Source organism: Phocoena sinus, chromosome 11, assembly GCF_008692025.1.
Source record: "Phocoena sinus isolate mPhoSin1 chromosome 11, mPhoSin1.pri, whole genome shotgun sequence".
Classification (NCBI taxonomy): Eukaryota; Metazoa; Chordata; class Mammalia; order Artiodactyla; family Phocoenidae; genus Phocoena; species Phocoena sinus.
Window position 1 is genome coordinate 95,432,571 of NC_045773.1, and position 26,411 is coordinate 95,458,981.

The 26,411-nt window shown below is 43.4% G+C and overlaps 1 protein-coding gene across 1 annotated transcript in view; it reads left to right on the top strand.

Annotated features, from left to right (window-relative positions):
* Positions 1-26,411, top strand: part of ADTRP (androgen dependent TFPI regulating protein) — a 69,919-nt gene that overhangs the window by 20,941 nt on the left and 22,567 nt on the right. Inside the window, exon 5 of the mRNA XM_032648725.1 lies at positions 22,139-22,254. Within this exon, the coding sequence (XP_032504616.1) occupies positions 22,139-22,254 (116 nt within the window). The remainder of the gene's footprint in view (positions 1-22,138; positions 22,255-26,411) is intronic.

Here is a 26,411-nt window from a genome sequence, read left to right on the forward strand (position 1 = left end):
CTTTTTCTCCAGCAGCAGTTGAGAGCAGATGTGCAGACACGAGGTTAGCATCGACTTCTGGACAAGCACCCAGGAATCACAGGCTTTATACTACAGGCAGCGAGGGGGCAGAGACTTCTGAGATTTACCACTTCTGAGCCAGCTCCCTCAAACCATCCCCTTGTAGTAGAAGTTTCCCTCACTTTTACTGCTTTGACCTTTCCAATAACTGCCAAAGCCTCTAAAACCTTCATCCTTGGAATCCCTCAATGGGCTTCCCTGTTCCTGATGGGATCCCGACTGATAATGACCATAAATTCCTGCATCCTTCCAAATCATGCCCACAACCCTTAGCAGGAGGAGAAAGTTATCCACCCAAAGGAAACAAGGTCCCAAGTGCCGTCCATTTCTGGCCATAGAGATTAACAGTAGTCTGAAACAAACAAACATACAAACATCACAAGACACCTCAAACACTGAAAAAAATATTTTAAAAATATTTGTAAACATTTGACTTACGGACAAGAAAATAATGGAAATTCCCCAAAGTTAAAATAAAACAGAAGAGGAGCTAAGAAAGAGACTGAGATGCAGGCAGTATCTGAAGAAAGCATCACTGATTATTTCTTGGAATTTATGAAAATTTAATCCTCAGAGTCAAGAAGTGCCAAAAAAAAAAAAAAAAAAGACACACAGGACACAGGGCAGACATCTAGTCACTTGTATGACATCACAGACACCTTAGACAAAAAGATCCTAGAACCAGCCAGATTAATAAAATGGATTTCCCCAAAAGTAACCACTGTTACACTGATAGCTGATTTCTCAATACCAACAAAGAAGCCAAAAGAAGTGGAATAACAGCTTCAAAGTATTGAAGAAAAAAAGAGCCAACCTATTTACTCTCCGAAAGTATCTTGTGAAACAGGGACAAAGTAAAGACATTTTCAGACACATGAAAACAGACGTTATCACCCACAGACCCTCAGTAATGGAAAATGCTAAAGGTCGTACTTCAGGAAGAAGGAAAATGATCTCAGAAGGGAGGTATGAGATACCAAAAACAATGGCAAGCAGTGTGTTCAGTTTATGGTGACTTTAAAAAAGAATGAATTAAAATCCTGGATGCAAACAGAATGTAAGTTGAGAGAGGGCTGATTAGAATTAAGGCATGCTAAGCCCCCCTGGATTGCTGGTGGGGAGGGGCTAGAAATAATGACTTATATTAGCCGTTACCACATTAAATATGCGTGTTTTAATGTCTAGAATAGCCACATACAAATGGAGTGTATGACTTATGCATCAGTAGCAAAGGAAAAAATAAACAGAAAAGAAAAAACTGATGAGAGTTCGAATCCATGGTCAGAGACTGTTCTAAGGTGTGGAGAAAAGCATGTGAACAGGACCTGGTATGAGGTAGATTCAAACCCATGAATATGGGAAGTGGCTTATGGTGGAAAGGCCTTTCCTGCAGGATTAAGTTACCATCCCCCGAGAATCATTTCTACTGTTCCTGCAGGCACAGATCTCTAAATTATGCAACCAACCCCTAATTGAGCTGTTCCAGTTAATAAAGTAGGTGATATGATGGGGGTTGGGGTGCAGGATGGGAAGGTCAGAACATATTTGAGAGTAAAATGCTAAGCTTCTGAAGTACTCATTTTAAAGGGGTAGGCAAAAGAAAAGGGAATTAATGATTAAATCATCCTTTTTGTTCATCCCTTTAGTAGGGACAAGAGCCCTGCTCCCGAAGGCTTATTCTACAGGCCACTATTTAAAAATACTAAATTGTGATGATAGATGAATTTGGTGCAGTGTTCTCCTTTCTAATCCCGGCAGCTGTCCCTGGAGAGGAAGCCCATAGAGTTCTCTGGCAATTAAGAAGAGGCTCTTGGGCTTCCCTGGTGGCGCAGTGGTTGAGAGTCTGCCTGCCGATGCAGGGGATGTGGGTTCGTGCCCCGGTCCGGGAAGATCCCACACGCCGCGGATCGGCTGGGCCCGTGAGCCATGGCCGCTCGGCCTGCGCGTCCGGAGCCTGTGCTCCGCAACGGGAGAGGCCACAACAGTGAGAGGCCCGTGTACCGCAAAAACAAAAGAAAAGAAAAGGCTCTTGATCATAAAGTGCCTGCCTTCCATGCTAGGCAATGTAACAATTAAGCACAAGGTTTGTATCTTTTTTATATTGTGGTGCATGCTGTGAATTCGTTTGTATATAATTAAAGTTTCAGGGTTGGGTTTTAAGGTCTCAGGATTGTCTGATTTACTTTCCTGTTAATGTCAACATGGGAGTTCTGCACACAGATCTACAGAACAACTGGACCTACTAGTGAGGGGAGGGGTGAAATGCAAGTTCTATTTGTTACCCGGGATTTCCCCCACTGAGAGATCCAACTGGAAACCAAGTTCTCAGCTCTCCCCAGCTCAGCAATGCCCCCAAATGGAGACTTTGCCAACACAGGCACTGCTTTTCTTTTCCCCAATTTCCCAATCCCTTCCGTTCTTCTATTCTATTCTATTCTGGTGTTTGTGGGGTTGGCTGATTAGGAGTTTCCTTCAGGGCAGGTAGTGCTATTTGCGCCACACGCAAAACAAGCAGGTATGCCTTTCCGAACGGAACAAAGTCCAAGAGCATTGCCCCAGACCCATACGGAATTATCTATACATTCTGCTCATTCCTCTTATTCTAGCCACCAACTATCCCCAAACTGCCAAACCCAGGGCTCCTGTCTCCACCCCCATCTTACTCTCAGTAGCGTTCAGCACACTACACTTCTCGCTCCCTGAAACTGTGCTTTTTTGGGTTCTATTGATAGCAGACTGACTAGTTTTCCTCCTACCTCAGTCTCTGGCTGTGTCCTCTACCTGCCCTCTAAGTGGTGCCCTCTTTAAGGCTTCTCCTGGACCCTCTTTGCCAGTACTCTTTTCCCAGTAACTACTCACATCCATCCCCATGGGTTTAATTCTATCCATGTGCTGAGTCTATAGCTCAGATAGCCTTTGAGTTCCAGACTTGTTTCTCAACTGCCTACCTGACACCTATAGGCGTGCCACAACACGCCTATAGGTGTGTTGAATCAACATGTCCAGAAGTGGACCTGTTATACTCACTGCCAAACCTGTCCTGGGCACCTCCATCTCAGAAAATGGAGCCACCATCCTCCCAACTGCTCAAGACAGAAACCAGCATTGACCTTCCCACCTCCCTCCATCCCACCACCCTCATATCCCATCTATGAACTAATGTCGTCGATGCTACCTCCAAAATATGTAGCAAATCTGTTTGCTTTCTAGTTTGCTTTCTGTTCACTGCCAACACCCTGGTGTCCACCTTCACTTCTCATCTAAACCACACAATACCTCCAAACTGGTCTTCCTGCTTCCATTCTCAACCTTTTCCATACAGCAGCACGATACACAGGAAATAGTGTCCCCCTTCCCAGTGCTCTGCAGTGGCTTTCCACTACACTTGGAATAAGTGTAGTGGAAACTACATTTATGGGAACTCCTTCCCATGGCCTACAGGCCTGATGAACCTGGCCCCTGCTTAATGCTCCAGACTCCAGTGGAGCCTGTCTCCCCATTACACTATGTTACAGCTCTTCCAGCCTCTGCTTTGTTTCTGCAACTATGAGAGCTCCTTCCCACACCAGGACCTCTGCATATGGTGTCCCCTTTGCCTGGAATGTTCTCCTTTTGCTCTTCCCTGGCTTTGCTCTTACACTTAGGTCCCAGCTTAAAAATGACCTCAGAATGACCTTCCCTGACTGCCTTATGTAAAGCATGTGCCTCCACTTTCCTTCCAATGAGTAGATTCCTGTTTGTTTCCTTTATAGCCCATATCGTGACTGGTATCTATGTGGCTGTTTACTTGTTTATAGAAAATCTTGCTGATTAGACTGTAAGGTCTGCAAGGGCAGGGCCCATATATGTTTACTGTTTAATCCCCAGCACTTCACACAGCACTTGGCATGGGGTAGGCACCTAATGAAGATGGCTGCACGGAAGAATGAAGTCTTTTCCTCTTGCTCTGGTAGCTTCTCTGTGCCCTAGACTGACCCCAGAGTTCCTCCTCAGGGGTAGAGTGAGGTGTGCTGGGACCAAAGGGCATTGGAGGCAGAGAGAAAGCCTTTAGCAGCCCTGCCTTTACAATCTGTGGATGACATGATACGTTTGAAACTTTGAGGTGTTCTTTTGTACAGAAAGTTACAAGTGAGGAAAATTCTAGAGATTATTGGTACCTTGAAATATCTATGGGGCTTTTCATTGTTGTATCTGAGACATATGCTATATTAGTGACTGACTTATGTTCAAAGAGAAGCACAGAGTCATAGTAATTACATATATTTTGTTAAAGGAGAGATGATGTTTATTCTGATTTGGACTGGACTGTGGCTCAAAAGCGGTTCTGGAAAAACCATTTCCAGGCTTACACTTTCCTCTGTTATCACCATTCTCAGATGTTAATTAGGGAACTGAGTATTCATGTAGCCAAAGAGAGTTCAAACAACCATCAAATCAAGGAAGAAGGGTGGCAGAGGCTGAATTTAAGAAAAGGAATGAAGCCATGACCACAGAAAAAACCAGATGAAAGAAAAGTGGTCAAAAGAAAGAGGAGAAGAATTGGTTGGAAAACCAGCCTCCTTTTATCTCTGTGAAAGTGTGTGGAAGGCCAATTTCCCCCATTTTTGTTGGTGGGCTAGCAGTGGCTCTGAAAGAGATTCTCTCTCTCTTTTTTTTTTAATGACCGAACTGAGTTGCAAAAGGAGGCCCGACTGCGACCCGGTGGCCCTCGGCAGCCCTTTTTTTTTTTTTTTTTGGCAGCCCTTTTTTAAGACCATTTTTTAAAAAGTCTTTATTGGATTTGTTACAAAATTGCTTCTGTTTTATGTTTTAGTTTTTTGGCCCCAAGGCATGTGGGATCTTAGCTCCCTGACCAGGGATCGAACCCACACCCCCTGCATTGGAAGGTGAAGTCTTAACCACTGGACCACCAGGGAAATCCCTCTGAGAGAGATTCTTGATAACACACAACCAAGGATTCCTACTGATAAGCAGAAGCTAGTAATGGGGTGCGTTAGTATTTGTGAAAAGTGAACCCACGAATGTGGAATTCCACCAATAGAAAGAGAATAACTACTTCGGTGGCTGCCACTGAACCTAATGTTTTTTCTTTCCTTTAACATCTTTATTCGAGTATAACTGCTTTACAATGTTGTGTTAGTTCCTGCTGTATAACAAAGTGAATCAGCTGTATGTATATATATATCCATTCCCATATCTCCTCCCTCTTGCGTCTCCCTCCCACCTTCCCTATCCCACCCCTCTAGGTGGTCACAAAGCACTGAGCTGATCTCCCTGTGCTATGCAGCTGCTTCCCACTAGCTAGCTATTTTACATTTGGTACTGTATATATATCAATGCTACTCTCTCACTTTGTCCCAGCTTACCCTTCCCTCTCCCTGTGTCATCAAGACCATTCTCTCTGTCTCTGTCTTTATTCCTGTCCTGCCCCTAGGTTCTTCATGACCATTTTTTTTCTTTTTTTTAGATTCCATGTATATGTGTTAGCATACGGTATTTGTTTTCCTCTTTCTCACTTACTTCACTCTGTATGACAGACTCTAGGTCCATCCACCTCACTACAAATAACTCAATTTTGTTTCTTTTTATGGCTCAGCAATATTCCATTGTATATATGTGCTGCATCTTCTTTATCCATTCATCTGTCAATGGACACTTAGGTTGCTTCCATGTTCTGGCTATTATAAATAGAGCTGCAATGAACATTGGGGTGCATGTGTCTTTTTGAATTATGGTTTTCTCAGGGTATATGTGCAGTAGTGGGATTGCTGGATCATATGGTAGTTCAATTTTTAGTTTTTTAAGGAACCTCCATACTGTTCTCCACAGTGGCTGTATCAATTTACATTCCCACCAACAGTGGGAACTCTCAAAACAGAGTTCCCTTTTCTCCACACCCACTCCAGCATTTGTTTGTAGATTTTGTGATGATGGCCATTCTGACTGGTTTGAGGTGATACCTCATTGTGGTTTTGATTTGCATTTCTCTAATGACTAGTGACGTTGAGCATCCTTTCATGTGTTTGTTGGCAATCTGTACGTCTTCTTCGGAGAAATGCCTATTTAGGTCTTCTGCCCATTTTTGGATTGGGTTGTTTGTTTTTTTGATGTTGAGCTGTATGAGCTGCTTGTATATTTTGGAGATTAATGCTTTGTCAGTTGCTTCATTTGCAAATATTTTCTCCCATTTTTGTGGGTTGTCTTTTCGTCTTGTGTATGGTTTCCTTTGCTATGCCAAAGCTTTTAAGTTTAATTAGGTCCCATTTGTTAATTTTTGTTTTTATTTCCATTTCTCTAATAGGTAAGTCAAAAAGGATCTTGCTGTGATTTATGTCATACAGTGTTCTGCCGATGTTTTCCTCTAAGAGTTTTATAGTGTCTGGCCTTAAATTTAGGTCTTTAATCCGCTTTGAGTTTTTTTTTGTGTATGGTGTTAGGAAGTGTTCTAATTTCATTCTTTTACAGGTCGCTGTCCAGTTTTCCCAGCATCACTTATTGAAGAGGCTGTCTTTTCTCCATTGTATATTCTTGTCTCCTTTATCAAAGATAAGGTGACCATATGTGTGTGGGTCTACCTCTGGGCTTTAAACCCTGTTCCACTGATCTGTATTTTGGTTTTTGTGCCAGTACCATACTGTCTTGATTACCGTAGCTTTGTAGTAGAGTCTGAAGTCCTGGAGCCTGATTCCTCTAGCTCCATTTTTCTTTCTCAAGATTGCTTTGGCTATTTGGGGTCTTTTGTGTTTCCATACAAATTGTGAAATTTTTTGTTCTAGTTCTGTGAAAAATGCCACTGGTAGCTTGATAGGGATTGCACCAAATCTGTAGATAGCCTTGGGTAGTACAGTCATTTTCACAATGTTGAGTCTTCCAATCCAAGAACATGGTATATCTCTCCATCTGTTTGTATCATCTTTAATTTTTTTCATCAGTGTCTTATAATTTTCTGCATACATGTCTTTTGTCTCCTTAGGTAGGTATTTTCTCCTAGGTATTTTATGCTTTTTGTTGCAATGGTAAAAGGAAGTGTTTCCTTAATTTCTCTTTCAGAATTTTTGCCATTAGTGTATAGGAATGCAAGAGATTTCTGTGCATTAATTTTGTACCCTGCTACTCTACCAAATTCATTGATTAGCTCTACTAGTTTTCTGGTAGCATCTTTAGGATTCTCTATGTATAGCATCATGTCATCTGCAAACAGTGACAGTTTTACTTCTTCTTTTACAATTTGCATTCCTTTTATTTCTTTTTCTTCTCTGATTGCTGTGGCTAAAACAGCCAAAAAAGTATTGTATAATTGTGGTGAGAATGGGCAACCTTGCCTTCTTCCTGATCTTAGAGGAAATGGTTTCAGTTTTTCACCATTGAGCACGATGTTGGCGGTGGGTTTGTTGTATATGGCCTTTATTATGTTGAGGTAGGTTCCATCTATGCCTACCTTCTGGAGAGTTTTTATCATAAATGGGTGTTGAATTTTTTTTCTTTTTTCTTTTTTTTTTTTTTGCGGTACATGGGCCTCTCACTGTTGTGGCCTCTCCTGTTGCGGAGCACAGGCTCTGGACGCGCAGGCTCAGCGGCCATGGCTCACGGGCCTAGCCACTCCGCAGCATGTGGGATCTTCCCGGGCCGGGGCACGAACCCGTGTCCCCTGCATTGGCAGGCGGACTCTCAACCACTGCGCCACCAGGGAAGCCCCATGGGTGTTGAATTTTGTCGAAAGCTTTCCGGCATCTACTGAGATTACCATGTGGTTTTTATCCTTCAATTTGTTAATATGGTGTATCACATTGACTGATTTGTGTATACTGAAGAATCCTTGCATTCCTGGGATAAACCCCACTTGATCCTGGTGTATGATCTTTTTAATGTGCTGTTGGGTTCTGTTTCCTAGTATTTTGTTGAGGATTTTTGCATCAATGTTCATCAGTGATATTGGCCTGTAGTTTTCTTTCTTTGTGACATCTTTGTCTGGTTTTGGTATCAGGGTGATGGTGGCCTTGTAGAATGACTTTGGGACTGTTTCTCCCTCTGCTATATTTTGGCAGAGTTTGAGAAAGGTAGGTGTTAGCGCTTCTCTAAAGGTTTGATAGAATTCACCTGTGAAGCCATCTGGTCCTGGGCTTTTCTTTGTTGGAAGATTTTTAATCACAGTTTCAATTTCAGTGCTTGTGATTGGTCTGTTCATATTTACTCTTTCTTCCTGGTTCAGTCTTGGAAGGTTGTACTTTTCTAAGAATTTGTCCATTTCTTCCAGGTGGTCCATTTTATTGGCATATAGTTGCTTATAGTAATCTCTCATGATCCTTTGTATTTCTGCAGTATCAGTTGTTACTTCTCCTTTTTCATTTCTAATTCTTTTCATTTGAGTCTTCTCCCTTTTTTTTTTGATGAGTCTGGCTAATGGCTTATGAATTTTCTTTATCTTCTCAAAGAACCAGCTTTTAGTTTTATTGATCTTTGCTATTATTTCCTTCATTTCTTTTTCATTTATTTCTGATCTGATCTTTATGATTTCTTTCCTTCTGTTAACTTTGGGGGATTTTTTGTTCTTCTTTCTCTAATTGTTTTAGGTGTAAGGTTAGGTCATTTATTTGAGATTTTTCTTGTTTCTTGAGGTAGGATTGTATTACTATAAACTTCCCTCTTACAACTGCTTTTGCTGCATCCCACAGATTTGGGGTCATCATGTCTGCATTGTCATTTATTCCTAGGTATTTTTTGATTTCCTCTTTGATTTCTTCAGTGATCTCTTGGTTATTTAGTATCGTATTATTTAGCCTCCATGTGTTTGTAATTTTTACAGTTTTTTTCCTGTAACTGATATCTAGTATCATAGTGCTGTGGTTGGAAAAGATACTTGATACGATTTCTATTTTCTTAAATTTACCGAGGCTTGATTTGTGACCCAAGATATTATCTATCCTGGAGAATGTTCCATGAGCACTTGAGAAGAAAGTGTATTCTGTTGTTTTTGGATGGAATGTCCTATAAATATCAATTAAGTCCATCCGGTCTAATGTGTCATTTAAAGCTTGTGTTTCCTTATTTATTTTCATTTTGGATGATCTGTCCATTGGTGAAAGTGGGGTGTTAAAAGTCCCCTACTATTATTGTGTTACTGTCGATTTCCCCTTTTATGGCGGTTAGCATTTGTCTTATGTATTGAGGTGCTCCTATGTTGAGTGCATAAATATTTTCAATTGTTATATCTTCTTCTTGGACTGATCCCTTGATCATTATGTAGTGTCCTTCTTTGTCTCTTGTAATAGTCTTTATTTTAAAGTCTGTTTTGTCTGATATGAGTATTGCTATTCCAGCTTTCTTTTGATGTCCATTTGCATGGAATATCTTTTTCCATCCCCTCACTTTCAGTCTGTGCATGTCCCTAGGTCTGAAGTGAGTCTCTTGTAGACAGCACATATATGGGTCCTGTTTTTGTATCCACTCAGCCAGTCTGTGTCTTTTGGTTGGAGCATTTAATCCATTGACATTTAAGGTAATTATCAATACGTATGTTCCTATTACTATTTTCTTAATTGTTCTGGGTTTGTTTTTGTAGGTCTTTTACCTCTCTGTGTCTCCTGCTTAGAGAAGTTCCTTTAGTATTTGTTGTAACGCTGGTTTGGTGGTGCTGAATTCTCTTAACTTTTGCTTGTCTGTAAAGGTTTTAATTTCTCCGTGGAACCTGAATGAGATCCTTGCTGGGCAGAGTAATCTTGGTTGTAGGTTTTTCCCTTTCATCACTTTAAATATGTCCTGCCACTCCCTTCTGGCTTGCAGAGTTTTTGCTGAAAGATCAGCTGTTAACCTTATGGGCATTCCCTTGCATGTTATTTGTTGCTTTTCCCTTACTGCTCTTAATATTTTTTCTTTGTATTTAATTTTTGATAGTTTGATTAATATGTGTCTTCATGTGTTTCTCCTTGGATTTATCCTGTATGGGATTCTCTGTGCTTTCTGGACTTGACTCTTTCCTTTCCCGTGTTATGGAAGTTTTCAACTATTATCTCTTCAAATATTTTCTCAGACCCTTTCTTTTTCTCTTCTTCTTCTGGGACCCCTATTATTTGAATGTTGGTGCATTTAATGTTGTCCCAGAGGTCTCTGAGACTGTCTTCAATTCTTTTCATTCTTTTTTCTTTATTCTGCTCTGCGGCAGTTATTTCCACTATTTTATCTTCCAGGTCACTTATCCGTTCTTCTGCCTCAGTTATTCTGCTACTGATTCCTTCTAGAGAATTTTTAATTTCATTTACTGTGTTGCTCGTCACTGTTTGTTTGCTCTTTAGTTCTTCTAGGTCCTTGTTAAACATTTCTTGCATTTTCTCCATTCTATTTCCAAGATTTTGGATCATCTTTACTATCATTACTCTGAATTCTTTTTCAGGTAGACTGCCTATTTCCTCTTCATTTGTTTGGTCTGGTGGGTTTTTACCTTACTCCTTCATCTGCTGCATATTTCTCTGTCTTCTCATTTTGTTTAACTTACTGTGTTTGGGGTTTCCTTTTCGCAGGCTGCAGGTTTGTAGTTCCTGTTGTTTTTGGTGTTTGCCTCCAGTGGGTTAGGTTGGTTCAGTGGCTTGTGTAGTCTTCCTGGTGGAGTGAACTTGTGTTTGTGTTCTGGTGGGTGGGGCTGGATCTTGTCCTTCTGGTGGGCCTGGACCACGTCCAGTGGTGTGTTTTGGGGTGTCTGTGAACTTAGTATGACTTTAGGCAGCCTCTCTGCTAATAGGTGGGGCTGGGTTCCTGTCTTGCTAGTTGTTTGGCATAGGATGTCCAGTGCTGGAGCTTGCTGGCCATTGGGTGGAGCTGAGTCTTAGCACTGAGACAGAGATCTCTTGGGCGAGCTCTCACTGATTGATATTACATGGGGCCAGAAGGTCTCTGGTGGTCCAATGTCCTGGACTCAGCTCTCCCACCTCAGAGTCTCAGGCCTGACAGCTGGCCAGAGCACCAAGACCCTGCCAGTCACAAGGCTTGGAAGAAAAGGAAGGAAAAAAAGGAAAAAAAAAAAAGAAAACAAAAAGATAGAACCCCAAGCCAAATGGTAAAAGCAAAACCAAACAGAAAAATAATCACACAAAGAAACATACATACACACACTCATAAAAAGAAAACAAATGACAACAAAAAACCCCCAGTCAGAACCCTAGGACAAATGGTAAAAGCAAACCTTTCTACCTTGTTAGACTGGCTTCTGTTCAGGATTTCCAGGCTGCTATAATTCTGAGAGTCATTCTAATCTCTGCTCTTCTCCAGTCCTTCTGAAAATTATGAACCAGGAACTAATGTAGATCCGTGGATTTCAGTAGTAAAAAGCAGTTAAGAATGTGTGGCTTCATGGCATTTATACTGGTCTTCCTAAAGCCGGGCCACCTGCAGAAGCAACTTCTTGTAGCCCCGCTTCCATAAAGCCAGAACCTAATGTTTTAAGAGTTCAGTAGTAATCAGGAGTCTTATGTTGAGGGCAGAGTTGGAAAACAAACAAACAAAAAACCAAAAAAACCCCTCATAAAGCCAGGGGAGATTTCAGCATTTCACTTCCCTTAATCAGAAGAGATTTTACCAGTGAAAATTCAGATCTGAAAGCTATAAAAACCAAACTAAAACAAAACAAAAACCTTTGTGCTTTCCCCCCCTGAGTTTGGAGACCAAAAAATGCACAATCATTTCAGAGGGGTATTCTGGAGCGCTCTCCTAGTACAAACTGCTTGGGAGTAAAAGCTTGTGTGTTTTTGACATCTCTCTCCAAACACATCTAGGAACTCATAAAAGCCACGTTTTTACTATTCTCTGGTGAGACGGAATTTTGTGACCTTTTGAGAAATTCTGTTTTACTTTTCCTAAGAGGACCACGATAAGGAAGTAAGCCAAATTTCTTGGCAATGGGAGAATTTCAATGCCACAGGCTTGCGTTCCCAGGAGTGTAGAGGGCTCTGAGCAAGTGGACTTGTAATCAACTTGTGCCACATGTAGGTTCCCAAATTTTACACTTAAAAACTTGTCTAGATGTCCACCCACTCTTGGGGTTTGTAGAACAGAAGGCAATGGCAGCCCTGGAGACATCTCTGTATTAACCTCCTCCCAGAGCCCAGGGGCTCCAAGGTCCAGGTCTAAAAGTACTATGAACAGGAGGTTGAAACCCAAAGGTGCAGGAGACTGGACAAGGAACACGGGAGTCAGCCTAGAAGGAAGAAGGAGCAATCGGGGACACAAGGAGCAAGCTCCTCTCTGCTCACCACACATTCTCGTCCCTAAAACCAGGGAGGCTGGTGCTCACGTCTTAATACCTTTCCTTGATCTTTGACACAAATTTACCACATCTTTTTCTCAAAATATTCTCTTCCTTTACCTCCAGACTCTCTGACACTCCTTGTCAACTACCTTTGCAAGATGTTCTTTTTTTGTCCATCACTTAAATCAGGGATTTTCAACTGGGATCGCTTTTGCTCTCCAGGGAATGCATGGCAATACCTGGAGACAGTTTTGATTGTCACAACTGTGGGTAGGTAGGTGCTCCTGGCTTTTAGTGAGCAGAAGCCAAGGATGATGCCACACATCCTACAAGGCAGAGGCAGCCCTCCACAACAAAGAATTATCTATTCTTCAACATCAGTCGTTCAGAGACTGAGAAACCCTGCCTTTCACAGTGTTTACTTCTAGATTCTTTATTCTTCTTCTCACTCACACACTCCCTTTGGGTCATCTCATCTACTACCACTAAAAAAAGTTCTGCACTCTGCTCCTGTATCTCCCTCTCCAGCTAGATTTCTCTTCTGAGCACCAAACTTGTGTATCTACTATCTTACAGAACTTCTTCTTTGATATCCTACAGATGCCCTTTTGTTTTCATTTTGTTTTGCTTTTTGATTCTCAGCGAGAAAAATAATTGTTCATAATTGAAAAAGTAGTCTGTGATTATAGCTACCTGCTTTTAAAAAAAGGGAATTAAAATTGACTTTTATTTTGAAAGAACAAAACACAGCTTAGTGACTGCCTATGAGATATTAAGACAGTTTGGGATGCCACAAAAGGTGATGAGGAGAAACCCTTGAGTCTCTTAGGTGTGAAGGATTTTTATGAAGTGCGTGAAGGAGAAGCAGGTCTTTGCAGTAAATGAGAACTTGTTCTCTTTGGTTGTGGACTTCAAGGGCTCAACCCAGTGCTGCCTACTGCTAACACTTTCAGAGCCTCCACTACATAATGCTTTAGAACTAGCCCAGGCGCAATGTGAAACCTGTAGGGTTACAGTAAATGTAAGTTGAAATTCATTAATAATTTTTTGAGTTCTAAGACCATATCTTATGGACCTTTTAATTGCCTGGAGTGCTGAAACATAACTGCTTTTCATAAGATATTTGATGGATAGCAAATGAGGGCATTTCCCAAGGAAACTTTTCTTTTACCTCTAGGCGCCACTCCCATCCATCTCCTCCCTCTACTGGGAAGACCCCCACCACCACCACCAAAACCCCACAGTGAGCTCATGTGCCCCTCATGCAGACAAACCCTAAATCAACCAAGTACACACATCTGGGAAGATCACCAGTGGGCAACTGCCATTCTTGCAGAACAGCTGGTGAGTCCTTCTAGGAATACCCTGATGGGTCAGCAAGGGAAAGCCAGAGGCAGGAAGGAGAAAGTGTGGAAACTGGTCCATCATGGGGTCCGTCACATGGAGAATCTGGAAATCTGCCCTGGTGCTTGTGCTTACAGGGTACTTTCCTGATTCACTGCTTTATCTCCCAGGGAAACCAGCTGCCTACATATTGAGTCCTTTACTGACATGGAGACAAGATAGCTGAGAGGAGCGGAAGGTACCCTGAGAGGTGGTGGCTCTGAAGCAAGAGCAGATTCCTATGCTTCTGAAACTTTCTCTTTCTTGAAAAGAACAGTCTCCTTTCTCCAACTCAGAGCAGCTTTCTAGAGAGCTGCCCATCTGTCTATGTCTTAAAAACAAGTCTCCATGTGTGCTCTGTGGAGCCAGGCACAGAAGCACGGAGGAAGCGTGGATTACAGATTGATATAGAGGAGGGGGTACAAAGAAGATACCGAACAAAACCTGGGGAGTTTGTTTACACCTGGCCCAATCTGGGAGGGCCAGATGGAGGGGCACAGGCCAGTGCGTCCCAAAGAACAGCCTTTGCTGGATAAAAATTTCCTGACTTCTTCCAGGGCTGCCAGCTCCTGCAGGGCTGCAGGGATGGTGACATCCCTTTATTGAGTCTATAGTTTAGTTGCTGTAATGTTGGCACCCAGAGATTGTTCCCAGGAGTCACATTTTCTCACAGGTTTCCCCGTGACCCACAACACCCATTTTCAGGATTTGGGGCGCCATCTATAGCCATGACAAAGGGTATAGGTGACTAGCCTGAAGTGGGATTGACTCTGTGGCCCTGCTAACCACGGGCACAGCCCGACATGTGGCTGCCAAGCCAGGTGAGTCTGGCTTGCAGCTGTTGTCTTCTCACTCTGGGACACTGATTATCTTCCCAGGCTATGCAGAGGAACTCTTTTCCTCTTCTGCCCCACTCCACTGTTTCACTGATTCATTCATTAACGCCACAGACAGTAAGTGGCCAGAGAGGTTAAGCACCGTTCTAAGCGCTGGAGATGAAATGGTGACAGCCCTAGCCTCGAGTTGCTTCCGTCTGTGGAAGGTTTGGCCGGTGCTGGGTGAACACAATAATGTGACGCTGGGATGGGGACAAGCAAAGGGAGATCCCGCCGTGCCAAGGAAGGGCACCTGCCGGAGGTCCAGATTCTGCCCTAGAGGCAGGGATAGCTACCTTGAGCCCTGTAAGGTGAGAAGAAGGTGGAGGGGGCTGAGGAAGGGGAGACATAAGTGTGTGTAATGTACCAGTGGTGGGAAAGGGAACTGTGGGTGGAGGACAGCGTAATCAGGGGCTGAGGGCTGGGTGAAGGCCACAGGATGCGGAGCAGGGCATGGAAATGAAGATGGGACAGGTAACCAGATCACCAGGGGCTTTGCAGGCCATACTAAGGGCTTAATTCTATAATACTTTGTAACACGTAGGTTTGAATGAAGACGATGGGTCGAAAAGTAGTTATTAATCAGAGAGTGGAGGGGAGTCCTGAAAAAAATAGGAGGTGAAAGCTTTGACCCCAAATTGTTTATAATCTAACTGAGAACAGAAGAAAAAGTACATGAAATTGACAGTGTAAACGTGAAAACTGAACGTAATTAAGCACAGAAGAGTCTAATGCAAACCAAAAGAGCTGCAGGAAGGACAGGGGAGAGTCAGCATCTAATGCAAAGGCAGGATGTGACACAGGTGTGCCATGCATGTGACACGGGCCCCAGAGGTTGCAGAAAGCGCTGGGTGCTCAGCTCCTAGAGGCAGGATGGTTTTCTTGGTGAGGATTCTGATCTGCAGTGAAAGGGTGTCAACACTACCACTGACTCTCTGAATTCCTGCAAGCTTTTATATCTCCGTGTCATCAACAGTGTATAATACCTACACTCTAGGCTCTAAACACAGAATAAAATACTAGCTGTTTTATGACACACAATTAGAGTAAAAACAAACAAAAACTCTCATGGGGGGAAATGTTATTTCTGGAGTCCCTCTACTGCTCTGATCAGCAGAAGCCTACATAATCATACAGTGTTATCTCCTTACTGGCAGAATCCCCTTCAAAATATGTTTTATTATTTTGCCTTCAAATTTTATCAGATATTATCATTTTATGGAACTTAGATCTCTGAAATGTTTTGCTATGGGGACACTGGTGAGAGCACTGCCTACTATTACTGAGTGTTCCCTAAATGAGATGCAACAGTGAAAATTTCTTTGAGGCCTACTTACTAGTGGAAAAACTTAATTTCCCCTTAAAAGAAAACAAAAAAAAAACAGGAACTGTATACATTCCATCTCTCTCTTTTCACTTTGGCTGTCTGGAAAGAAATTGCTAAAATTAAATCTCGACAGCAGCAACCCAGCAAGCCTCTGGTTGGCGTGTTTCTGTTTCAGTGTTCTCCTGGGTCCTGATGTTCTTTTTCGTCTCCTCATGTTAATGTGTGCGCTTTTGGTTGGAAGGCATCTCAAAAGCGCGTGGGTCTGACTGGGAGAGAAGAATTAAAGAAGAGAGTTAGGTGTATGAAAAGAGGGAGGAGTTCTAGGGAAGGAAACAGAATGAAACACAGGAATAATGAGGAGACTGGATTGAGTGGAAGGGGTGGAGCCTGTGGAGATATTGTGGAAAATGGGAGAGAGATAAGATTAGAGGAGTAGACAGTGGACTGAGGCAACAGGGAGCCACAGAAGGTTTTGGGGGGAGTAGTAACATGAAACTTGTTTGAAGAAGGTTGGTCTAATTGCAATGTTGAGTATGGACCAAAATAGAAGAAAGCTAGGGAGGTGATGCTGGGGAAGATAAAAGAATAGACAGCTATGGGAAGCATCTGAGGAGGAAAGTGAATCAAGTTTGGATTGAGAAGGAAAGAAATGAGTCACTGATTACAGCTGGTGTCTAGGGTGTTGTTATTGCTGGAGAGAGTTAAATTAGAGGAAGGGGTTTGGTGCTTTGGAGAGGCAGGGACAGAGAGGAGAAGAATGGGAAGAGGCAGATATATTCCTGACTGCAGGCTCTCCAGAGCCCAGATCTTTCTTTTGTCTTACCCTTAACTAAATAGAATCTAAATCACTTCTTCACCAGGCTGGACACCGTCAAAGCCGACTAGCTTCCTAGAAGAATAGTGCTTTGAAATGTTGGCTAAACTACATATTAACCCAAAGGACAATAGTGTAGCAAGTAAAAAATCACACAGAAAGTTCAGAGATTCAGAAAGTTATCATTTAACCATAAAAGATTCAGAAAGTTATCATTTAACCACCCGTTCGTTTCACATACAAGTTCATAAATAATGGCATGCTTTTCTTCCTCAGCCCAATGGAGCATTCGCTCCTCTTTCCAGGTCAGTAAGACTATTCCTATTTCTCCCAACATTTTATTATGAACATTTTCAAACATAAAGCACAGTTGGAAGAATTTTACAGTGAACACCTGTATTGCCTGCCACTTAGGTTCTGCTATTAATAGTTTACTGTATTTGCTTTATCACAAATCTATGCATCTACCCATCCGACAACTCATCTTATTTGTGGTGCATATCAGAGTAAGTTGCAAACATTACTACTCTTCTGCAATAAATAAAACTATTGGGTTTTGACTTCTGTCCTCTGAATTTTTACCTGACTGGGCTGTGTCAGCCCACCTAGGTAGACGGGAGATCAAAGAGAAGCCTTTGGCTCTTTCTATGCGTGCTTTATCCTCCCAATCCCTCATCCCCAGGCACTGACTCTTTAATTACAGTGATGATAAGTCTGTGCACTTAAGTTCCTAGAAAGTAGAAAAGGAGGTTTTTGCAAATCCAGTTATCTTCTAAACTCTAGTATTTGAGATGGAAAAGACTCCTGCGGGTAGCGCAGGTGGAAGAGTGAAAAAAAAAGTCCCCTAGACATGTAAGCAATATAACTCGTGTCTACATATCCAGATTACCATATATTGGATTGACTTAAAGCAAAACTGCACCTTTAGTAACATAGCAGGGGGCGTAGAGAATACAGATGGTCTCTGCTTTTGGATACAAAATATTCCCAGAAAGACCATCACCACTGTCCCAAACTGTAAGAGTCAGTGTCAGAAACTGCAGTGGGGGAAGTTGGTGAGGAGTGAGGTAAAGTTTTTTAGCTGGTCAATGGATATTATCAAAACCAGAGATTGCCTTACTAGGATTTACAAAACAACTATTACCGCATCTTTTTACTGTGTGTAGTTTTCAAGCTTAAGGAACGTGATCCGCCATTGTAATAACAAGCCTGGGTACAGTGGGGTTGTTTTGCCTCCATTTTCATGTCTGTTGTTGTATTTATGTTTAAGTTTTAATTGATGTTTTGACCATGTGTTTGCCCCGAGGAGGTTTTGTGAAGGCCTTCATTTTTAAATAAATTTTTAAAATGATATATTTAATGTACAGTAAGCAAAAATATCCTCCTTAATGTACCCAGAAGTAAACTCTTGTCCGTGCACTAAAACTTCATGTTAAAATATCTACCCAGTAGCACCATAAACGAACCAAAGACGTTATCTTAGAGACTTGAGCGAAGGAAACTCAGCTTGGGAAGAGCCAGTGTAAGGAATGAATTCTCAGATCCAGGTGTTGCCTGAACGGAGGAAGGGAGAAGACTGAAGCAGCCGTGAAGTGGGCAATACTACATAAGCTCACGATTAGGAACAGCACGTGAAGGAGAAAGCCTTGCAATGACCAGCCCGAGAAGGCAAAAGCTGACCTATTTATATCGCTCCACTCAACATAAGAGCTGGTGCAATAAGGAAATGAATCAGAGGAGAGAGGCAGAGAACGTATTTTAAAGTTTTATCGTCTGATTTTTACAATGTGGAGGCTCTCTGAATTTCTTTCACTGAAGACAATTAAGTGCTCTTGCACCTCCAAGGATCTTAGAGATAAGAGTGTGACCATCCTCGCCTTCTGGAGTCAGTCTCTGGAGGCTGCACAGCAAGGATGGAAGACTGTCGGCTCCGTGGGTTGCCTGAGTGATGGAGGCTTGCCTCTTTCTCAAGAGTCAGGCAAATGCATCTCATTTTAATTTGAGCCTCAGACACAGGGAAGCTGTTAGAGCAGCTGCTTACCTACTGGCATGAGGCTAGTAAAAATAAGTGCTCATTACTTTCTATGTTGCCACTCATATAACCTTATAGGAATTCTCTATGGGCTGGTAAATTGTAGTACTTATCTACAAGGCTGTTTTGCAACCAAGGAATCTACAGGGCAACTATTATACTAACACTTAAATCAATCTTTCATGCTTATAGTTCTGTCTCCAAGATATTCCGATGGAAGTAGGCATCACACAAAGGACAGGAGGAAAGGTGTAACTTAGTAGAAAAGGATGAAAAAAGAACACTTTTCCTTTTAACCAATGCTTTTGGAATGAGGTATTTAAAGAAAAATCTACCAAAATGATGGCTCAGTTAACAAGGAAAGATAGCTTCCTTCCATCCCCTCTGTTTACACATACTATTGTTTCAGCCCATGATGTTTTGTTTACTTTGGAAGGAAATAGTTTACCCCCTCTGAGATAATTAATTTTTGTCAGCTTCACTGTTTATAAGGGGAACTGAAAAACTGTTAACTGAAATACAGAATGAGTCACTGTTTTCAGTAATTTTTGGCAGCATTCTAATTTGTGTCAATCCCAGCCTAATTATTAGAATTTTTGGAAGCAGAAAGCATATTTGATTTTTCTCTTACTAGATTTTTCCTCCTCTTTTGAAAAGTATGTGCTGCCTGACAAAGGTTATATAATTTATACCAACGTGAGGTGAAATACCAGTAGGTTTGAAATACCAGGGGGTTACTGTGTCATGCTTGGCTCTTCACAGTAGCTCAACATTAGAAAGCTCACAGAATACAATCTTCCTCCTTTCCTCATTCATACCCCCAGCCCTGGCCAAAACAATGTGATTCTTTTAGAGACCTTTTAGCTGGTATTAAGCCATAGTATATGGCCCATCGCTAATGACATCACTGAAGTAAACTTCCCAGAAGCCATCAGGGAGAATTCATTTGGAAACGCAACTGAATGTCACTTGCAAAGGGCAGGCTCCTAGAAGAGGCGACCAGTCATGCATTCCTGAGTTATTTGTTATAAAAGCATTAATCACTGCGAACTCATTTGCTCCTAATGCAAACGCGCTACACTGTTCCACAGGAATTCTGTTCCAAATGATCATTAATGTAGAGAACGGAAGCTGCTGTGAGCAGGGATAATAGAGTCTGTTGGGTCAATGGCCGGTATAATGGGGCTGTTAGTGGTTCCTGACAGAAGTCGGACCTTCCTGATAGAGCGACGGTGGGCAGACAGGCAGGCAACTGTACTGGGTAGACAGCCCCATCCCTGGCCTCCTGAAGTGGCCTCTGGATTAAAAGAGCATCAGTGTCTATCACAGGGTATTGCTAGGGCTCTGAGGTGGCCACCACTGGGAGCATAGGCACGAGCTGTGCGCGGGAGAGGGACCCATGGGACGGCCACGGGGATGGCCCTGCTCCCACACTCCAGCCGCCTGCAGGCCACAGGCAAGGGTGCAAACAGACACCTGCTGCTGTGGACACCCCAGCCGCTTGCCTCACCCCACTCCACACTGGGCCACCCATGAGAGGAAGGATGAGAATCAAGAACAACAGTGATCATCACAGCTAATGCTCACTGGACTCTCCTGGGCTGAGCACTAAGCCCTTTACATGCACTAATCCCAATCCTCAGGGCAGTACCTCTGTGACATGTGTACTATTTACCGTCACGGTTTACAACCGAGGAGGCTGAAGTTCAGACAGATTGAGTAACTAGTCCAGGGTCAGAGTCAAAAATACGTGCCCTTAAACACCACGCTCCTTTACTGGAGGGAGAGACAGAGAAACTGGAGATTTTGGTCCCTAAGATTAGGCCAAAGAAAGATGCAGGATATGACAGTGGGCCTGGATGTCTTTCCATTGTGTGGTCAACCAGTCAGTATATTCAGGACCAACCTTGCAGAAAGTCTGTAAAAGCTGTGGTTTGTCCACAATGCTCTTCCTCCAAGCTTTGCTTCTAAAATGTGGGTACCCAGGGCCTTCAAGAAGCCTGACTGCTCTGTGCCACTGAACTGCAGGCTCCCTCTGCCCAGTACTGCCCTATATTTAAGACCTGTGCTTCCTCATCCCACCCCTGCTCCATTAAAACTTGTCACATTTCTTGTCATCAGAGGGTTCTGATCTCCTGACTGGACCCAAGCTAGCACAGGTAGAGCAAGAAGAAGCTACCACCTCCTGTGGATGCCTCTGAGCACCAGACTGGTATGACTGACAGCAAAGGCCAGCCAGAGTCAGTACCCAGGGTTCCAGCAGCACAGCTGGGCATGGGAGCATGGTGACAAGGGCACTGTGACATTCCTAAGCCCCAGCCCCTATTGTAATTGAGGTGCTGACACAGCTGTCTCGGGGCTCAAGAATGGGACTGGGAGGGAGCTTGCAAGTGGAAGCTACAGATGCAAGAGGCTTCCAAGAGCTAAGGAAACTGGGGAGCAGGGATGAAAGAGGAATGATGTAAACGTAAAAAGTATAAAATACTAACACTATGAGATGTTACCAATAAGCACAGAGTGTGGCAGAGGAACTTAATAAATGTGTTTAAGGAATGAAAGGACATTGCAAAGAGACTCAAGTCACCTTTCCCAGATCAGTTCCCATAACCAAGAGAGGAGTGGGACTCAGAAGTCCTCACACCCCAAAACACCACTATTCCTTGATTATGTCATTTGAAAAAATCTAGTGTTAAGAGTCTGAAAGATGTGAGAAAACAGATGGTTATAAAGAAGGAGGTGAAGCAGGGAAGGAAGTGGGGGAGAACACAGAGGTTTCAGAGGGAGACTCTCACACCCCCTACAGCACCCATCACCTGTCGACAGGACAGTTCCACGGTGCCAAGTGCGCTGCTAAATGTGTTCTCGGCCTCTCCCCGCACCGAGCTTATCAATACGCACCGTAAGTGTTAGACTACATGGCACAGCATATAAATGCAGCAGAACTGACTGAGAGAAATTAGCAAGAGGAAAATACAGAGACAGCATCATGGAAGATTGTACTGGCTGTGAACACCATGGGCCATATGAGTACAGGGAGAAAAGACACACTCCATACAGTCGAAGCATGAACAGAAGTGTGAAGGGGGAGCAAACATGCCAAATGCAAAGAATGAAGGAGACAGCCTTGTTCTATGAAGGAGTGTGTGTGTGTGAGTGTGTGTTTGTTAGGAAGGGGGTGATAGCATATTATAAAGAGCCTTGGTAGCCAGACAAAGGAGTCTGGATCAATATGGTAGGCAGTAAGGACCTGCTGTAGGTCCTTGGCATCCAAGGAGTATGATCCAAGCCAAGTTTTGGAAAGTTTCATCTGGTATTCGTGTAAGAAGGTAGACTGGAGGGGAAGAGAGAATTAGGGGTGCTGGAGGCAGCCAGGGCACCTTGGATTGATGATTTGTCGTCTTTTCTCCTGCAGCGCACATCTGTATTGCCCTTCTCTCTGGCTGAAGTCATCCTCAGGCCACACTGCTATCCACTGAAGAAGAAAGGACTCGCCTTGTTGGCTGTTGCTAGCCTTGCTTATGTCAGCAGGTAAGAGTTGCAGAGAGAAAATCAACTTAGACTTGTCAATCCAGACTCTGAGGAATATTCCAGAAGAAGCGCACTGTTCTATAAGAGTGCCTTTATCTTGGGTTAACAGGGATTTTGCCATCTTTAAATTTCAGGAAAAAAGGAATCTTAGTGTTTCCTTTTGATACTCATGGAAACACCAAATGCCCAAGAATACACAGGTATGCGTGCACACACACAGCAAGTCATGAGTTCCCCCTCCCTCTCATGAAGAATTAATCGTTGTAAAGCTACACGTTACTTTCCCTAGGAAAACATTAATCTTTGGTTTCATTTGTAATTAACATGTTTGAATGGCTCAATGATCTAAGGCATCTAAATATATTCCATCTAAAAGGGCACTTGACAGGTTGATCAGGCAAGGTTTGGTCCATTCCTGTTGCCTGTATTATTATGGGCTTAGTTGCATCAACATCTGGCACTGGAGCCCTGAAAGGGCATTTGGGCAATTGCCCAGGGGCCTGTAGAACAGCCTAACTGGGGGCATGAGAGCGAGTTTAAGTAGCTGGCCTAGATTTCATCATTCAACCACCTGGTGACACCAATTCTCAGGAATTCTGCCCAATGTCTGTAATCAAGGGAAAGTGCTTGGCCTTCCACCTAGCAACTGGAGAACCCCCCTTTCTACTCTGCAGCCTTCTCCCCCACAGCCGTGCTCTTGCTCTACCGGGAGGGGCATGCCAAGCATAATACCTGCAGTTGGAAGCGAACCATGATGTTCCTACTCTAGCCTAGCCTCACATAAGCTTTTCACATCTGCCAATCCGGATAATCCCCCACGCCCTATGTGAGGGGTAGTTTCACTCAGGGCAGGGCTCTGTAGGAGACAGAAGCCAGGAAAAGAATGCACTCCAAAGGACTGGTCTCCAGCAGTGCCTGCTTCATGAGCTTCAGCAGCCTTTGTCTTAGAGCCAGTAACCTTTGTGCCCAGAACTCAGGTGATGGTTCCTCCCTAGCCTTTCCTTCCCTTTTGCAATGTATGTTCCTCCCACCCTTCTGCACCCTTCTTTCCCCGAGTGCCTAAAGTCGTTCGTGTTTCACCTGTCTTAAAAGAAAGCACTTGTTCAGTAAATCCACCCCAAGACTCAATTGATTTACACTGTTCACTAGCCTGGGGCCTTTGCATTTTAACAAAGGACACTTTTAGAGAATAAGGCATAAATTGGGGACCTACTGGTAGTTGAGGTCTGGAGCACTGTGTTGAGAAGGATTCTGAGACCCTACCAAAAGAGCTGTGCTATCATTTAGCAATATCTGCCTATAGCATGTGAATGGAGAGTGGTGGGACATGCGCCATGTATATTCCAAGTCTGGCTTAACCCAAAGGAATAAATCCCTAAAGACAGAACATCTAGGACCTGGGGTCGGGTAAGATATACACAAAAGATATATTTTTTTCTCTTGTATGTGTTGAGGAGAAGCAGGGTGGTAGCTGGTTGATTATGCACATGAATTTCCATACTCTGTTTTTTTGGTGGACTTTAATCTGATTTATTCTTTCTTGCCAAATATAACTTTTAGAGTTCATATATGAGATAGCACTTTTGGTCTATTAATTTTCTTCTACCTAAGGACTTGGAAGTTGATCATCAATCTTCATATCTACCCTTGCTCTTTTCCTCCTCAGAAACCAAGAAGGTAACAGAGCACCTAAGGTGACTGGTATTGGGGGAAAATCGTGGCACCCATAAGGATGAAAAGTAGTGGTCGAGAGGGTCTGGCTCATTGGTGCCTGGGCGTGAGCTCTGACCATGCAGGGGACTGGGGTGCTGGAGAAAGGAGGTGCAGCAAGATGGTCAGGAGTGAACACATCACACATCCAGTCGATTATTCCTCAGTGCCAGGCACTGTGCTAAGGTATGAGGATATAGAGATGTACAAGACACCATGCTGCCTTTAGGGACTGCCTGGGAGAGAGGAAAGTACAGAAACAATGGGAAGACAGGGTGGTGAGACTCTAACGGGGATAAGCGCAGGGTGCTGGGCGATGTGGAGGACTGGCTTCTTAAAGGAAGTGGTGTCTAATCTGAGATGCAAAGAATAAGTCAAAAGAGATATGGAAAAGACCTTCAGGCAGAGGGAATAGCATCTGTGAAAGGCTGGAGGAGCTGAGGGCGTGGCTGAACTGTAGGACGGGGAGAAGTTAGTGAATTTGGACTTTGAAAATGAGGGCTTATCTATGCAAAAGTTATAAGCAGAGAAGTGAAATAACATGGCTTATGTAAGAAAGATGATTAGAAAGATGATGCTGGCTGAAGTACGGAAATTAAAGAGGAATCAGACAGGGAGATCAGTTGGTGGCATTTGTGGTAACTCAAGAGAGTTGATGTTGGCCCACAGATGACAATATCAATCAATCTGCAAATAGAGTCAGAGAGGGTGGGTGGTGGAAGGTGACTCAGAGATCATCCAGCTTCGGAGACCTGAAGCCCCACTGGGCTAAATGACGTGTCCAAGGTCGCGTGGCTGGGGAAAATGAAAGCTGAGACTTAACTCAAGGACCTCTATTTCCAAATCCAGTTCTCTTTTCCGTGTATTCAGATGGTCAGGTATTTGTTCAGCTCCCTGTTTGTGTAAAACACACTCTGCTAAATGCTGAAGGGGTGAGAACGCAAAAAAGCTTTACCATGATCTCTGCAGTCTAAATGCTTTCACGATGTTGCTCCTTCCAGTGCTGTGCTCTGATTGTATGTTACAGTGATGTAATGGGGCAAATGAAGGGAAGGGATGGAGACCTACCACTAGCAGGAATGTGACTGGGTAGACCCTGGCAGGGAGCTGAAGTGGTTTGGGATTTGGACTTTCTTATCACTAATGAAGTACAGAGTCAGCGTTCTGTCCAGTAGGGCCTCATGTTTGCTGGAGTGAAGCAAATACACCTGTAGGCAGGCGTTTTATGGGGCCCTATTGATTGAAGCTTCCCTCCCTGTCCATTGCCTAATTAGGGGAGCTCAGACTCCTTGCTGCCAGCTACCTCCACCCTTACACAATACTCTGGGGGCACATGCACCTTCATGGCCACGGATGGTCAGCAACAAGTTCCACAAGCTGTGGATGTCCATGGAGATATTTTAGGGAAGCAGCTATAGGTCAGCTGTTAGGTGTGCCAGTTTGGATGCTCAAATGGGGAAACAGCATAGCAGGAATGAGGTAAAGAATACAGTCCCGGGCCACAGAGAGCGTGAGAAACAAACATGAGTCAAAAAAACGGCAATAACCCTGAGCTGGAGAAGTACTTCACTGCTGGAACCATGTTACAGTGACCTAAAAATATCCACCAAGACCATGGGGACTGCCTCATATGTGGCACTTGCTTTTTATTATTTTTCAGATTGCAAAATTGGAGGGCTGGCCCCTAAGCGGGAAAATAAAGCTTTGCAGAGTAGTAATAACTGTAAATCTTTCGTTTCCTTTGGAAAGCATTAGTCATCTATATATATGGTAGCTCACTTACTCCCCACTTCTCTCTCACCCCAAAACACATCGCCTAGCTCTTCCTAAGGAGCAGGAAAATAGAAACGTTCCTACTGCTGCCTCTTACTCATTCTTTTATTGAACAAATATTTTCCCTAACACAGGGCTGGTCCTGCTGGGAAAAGCAAAGTTATATAAGGCCAAGCCCCAGCCCGTAGGGGGTTTGTACCTCGTAAGTGGAGATGAGCCATGCATACAGATTATAAGAACACGAGATGGGAAGGGATAAAATGTCATAACAAATACGAGGTGCCAAAGGGAACACAAGGAGGAAGCAGTTACATCTGACTGGGCAGCGTGGGAAGGACTTCATGAAAGGTGTCACTGGATCTGGGCCCCGAAGGACTGGCTGGATTGGAGCAGCAAAAACTGGGAGAAAGCGAACACTACACAATCGCAAAGCCAAGGGAGCACACATCACGTTGAAGCAATGGCTAGCAATTCACTTTAGCTGGACCTACTGGTGAAAGAGACGAACAGGAAATCACCCTGAAACTGCCCACTCACAGAGTCCTGCAGGCAGCAGGCTAGAGGAGGCTGGGCATGGTACAGACAATGTGAGATGTGTTTGCTGCTGTTGTTTGTCTGCCATGGAGGTAGGAGTGAGAATTCTTAGTAACATGGCCAGAGAATTATGCTTTAAA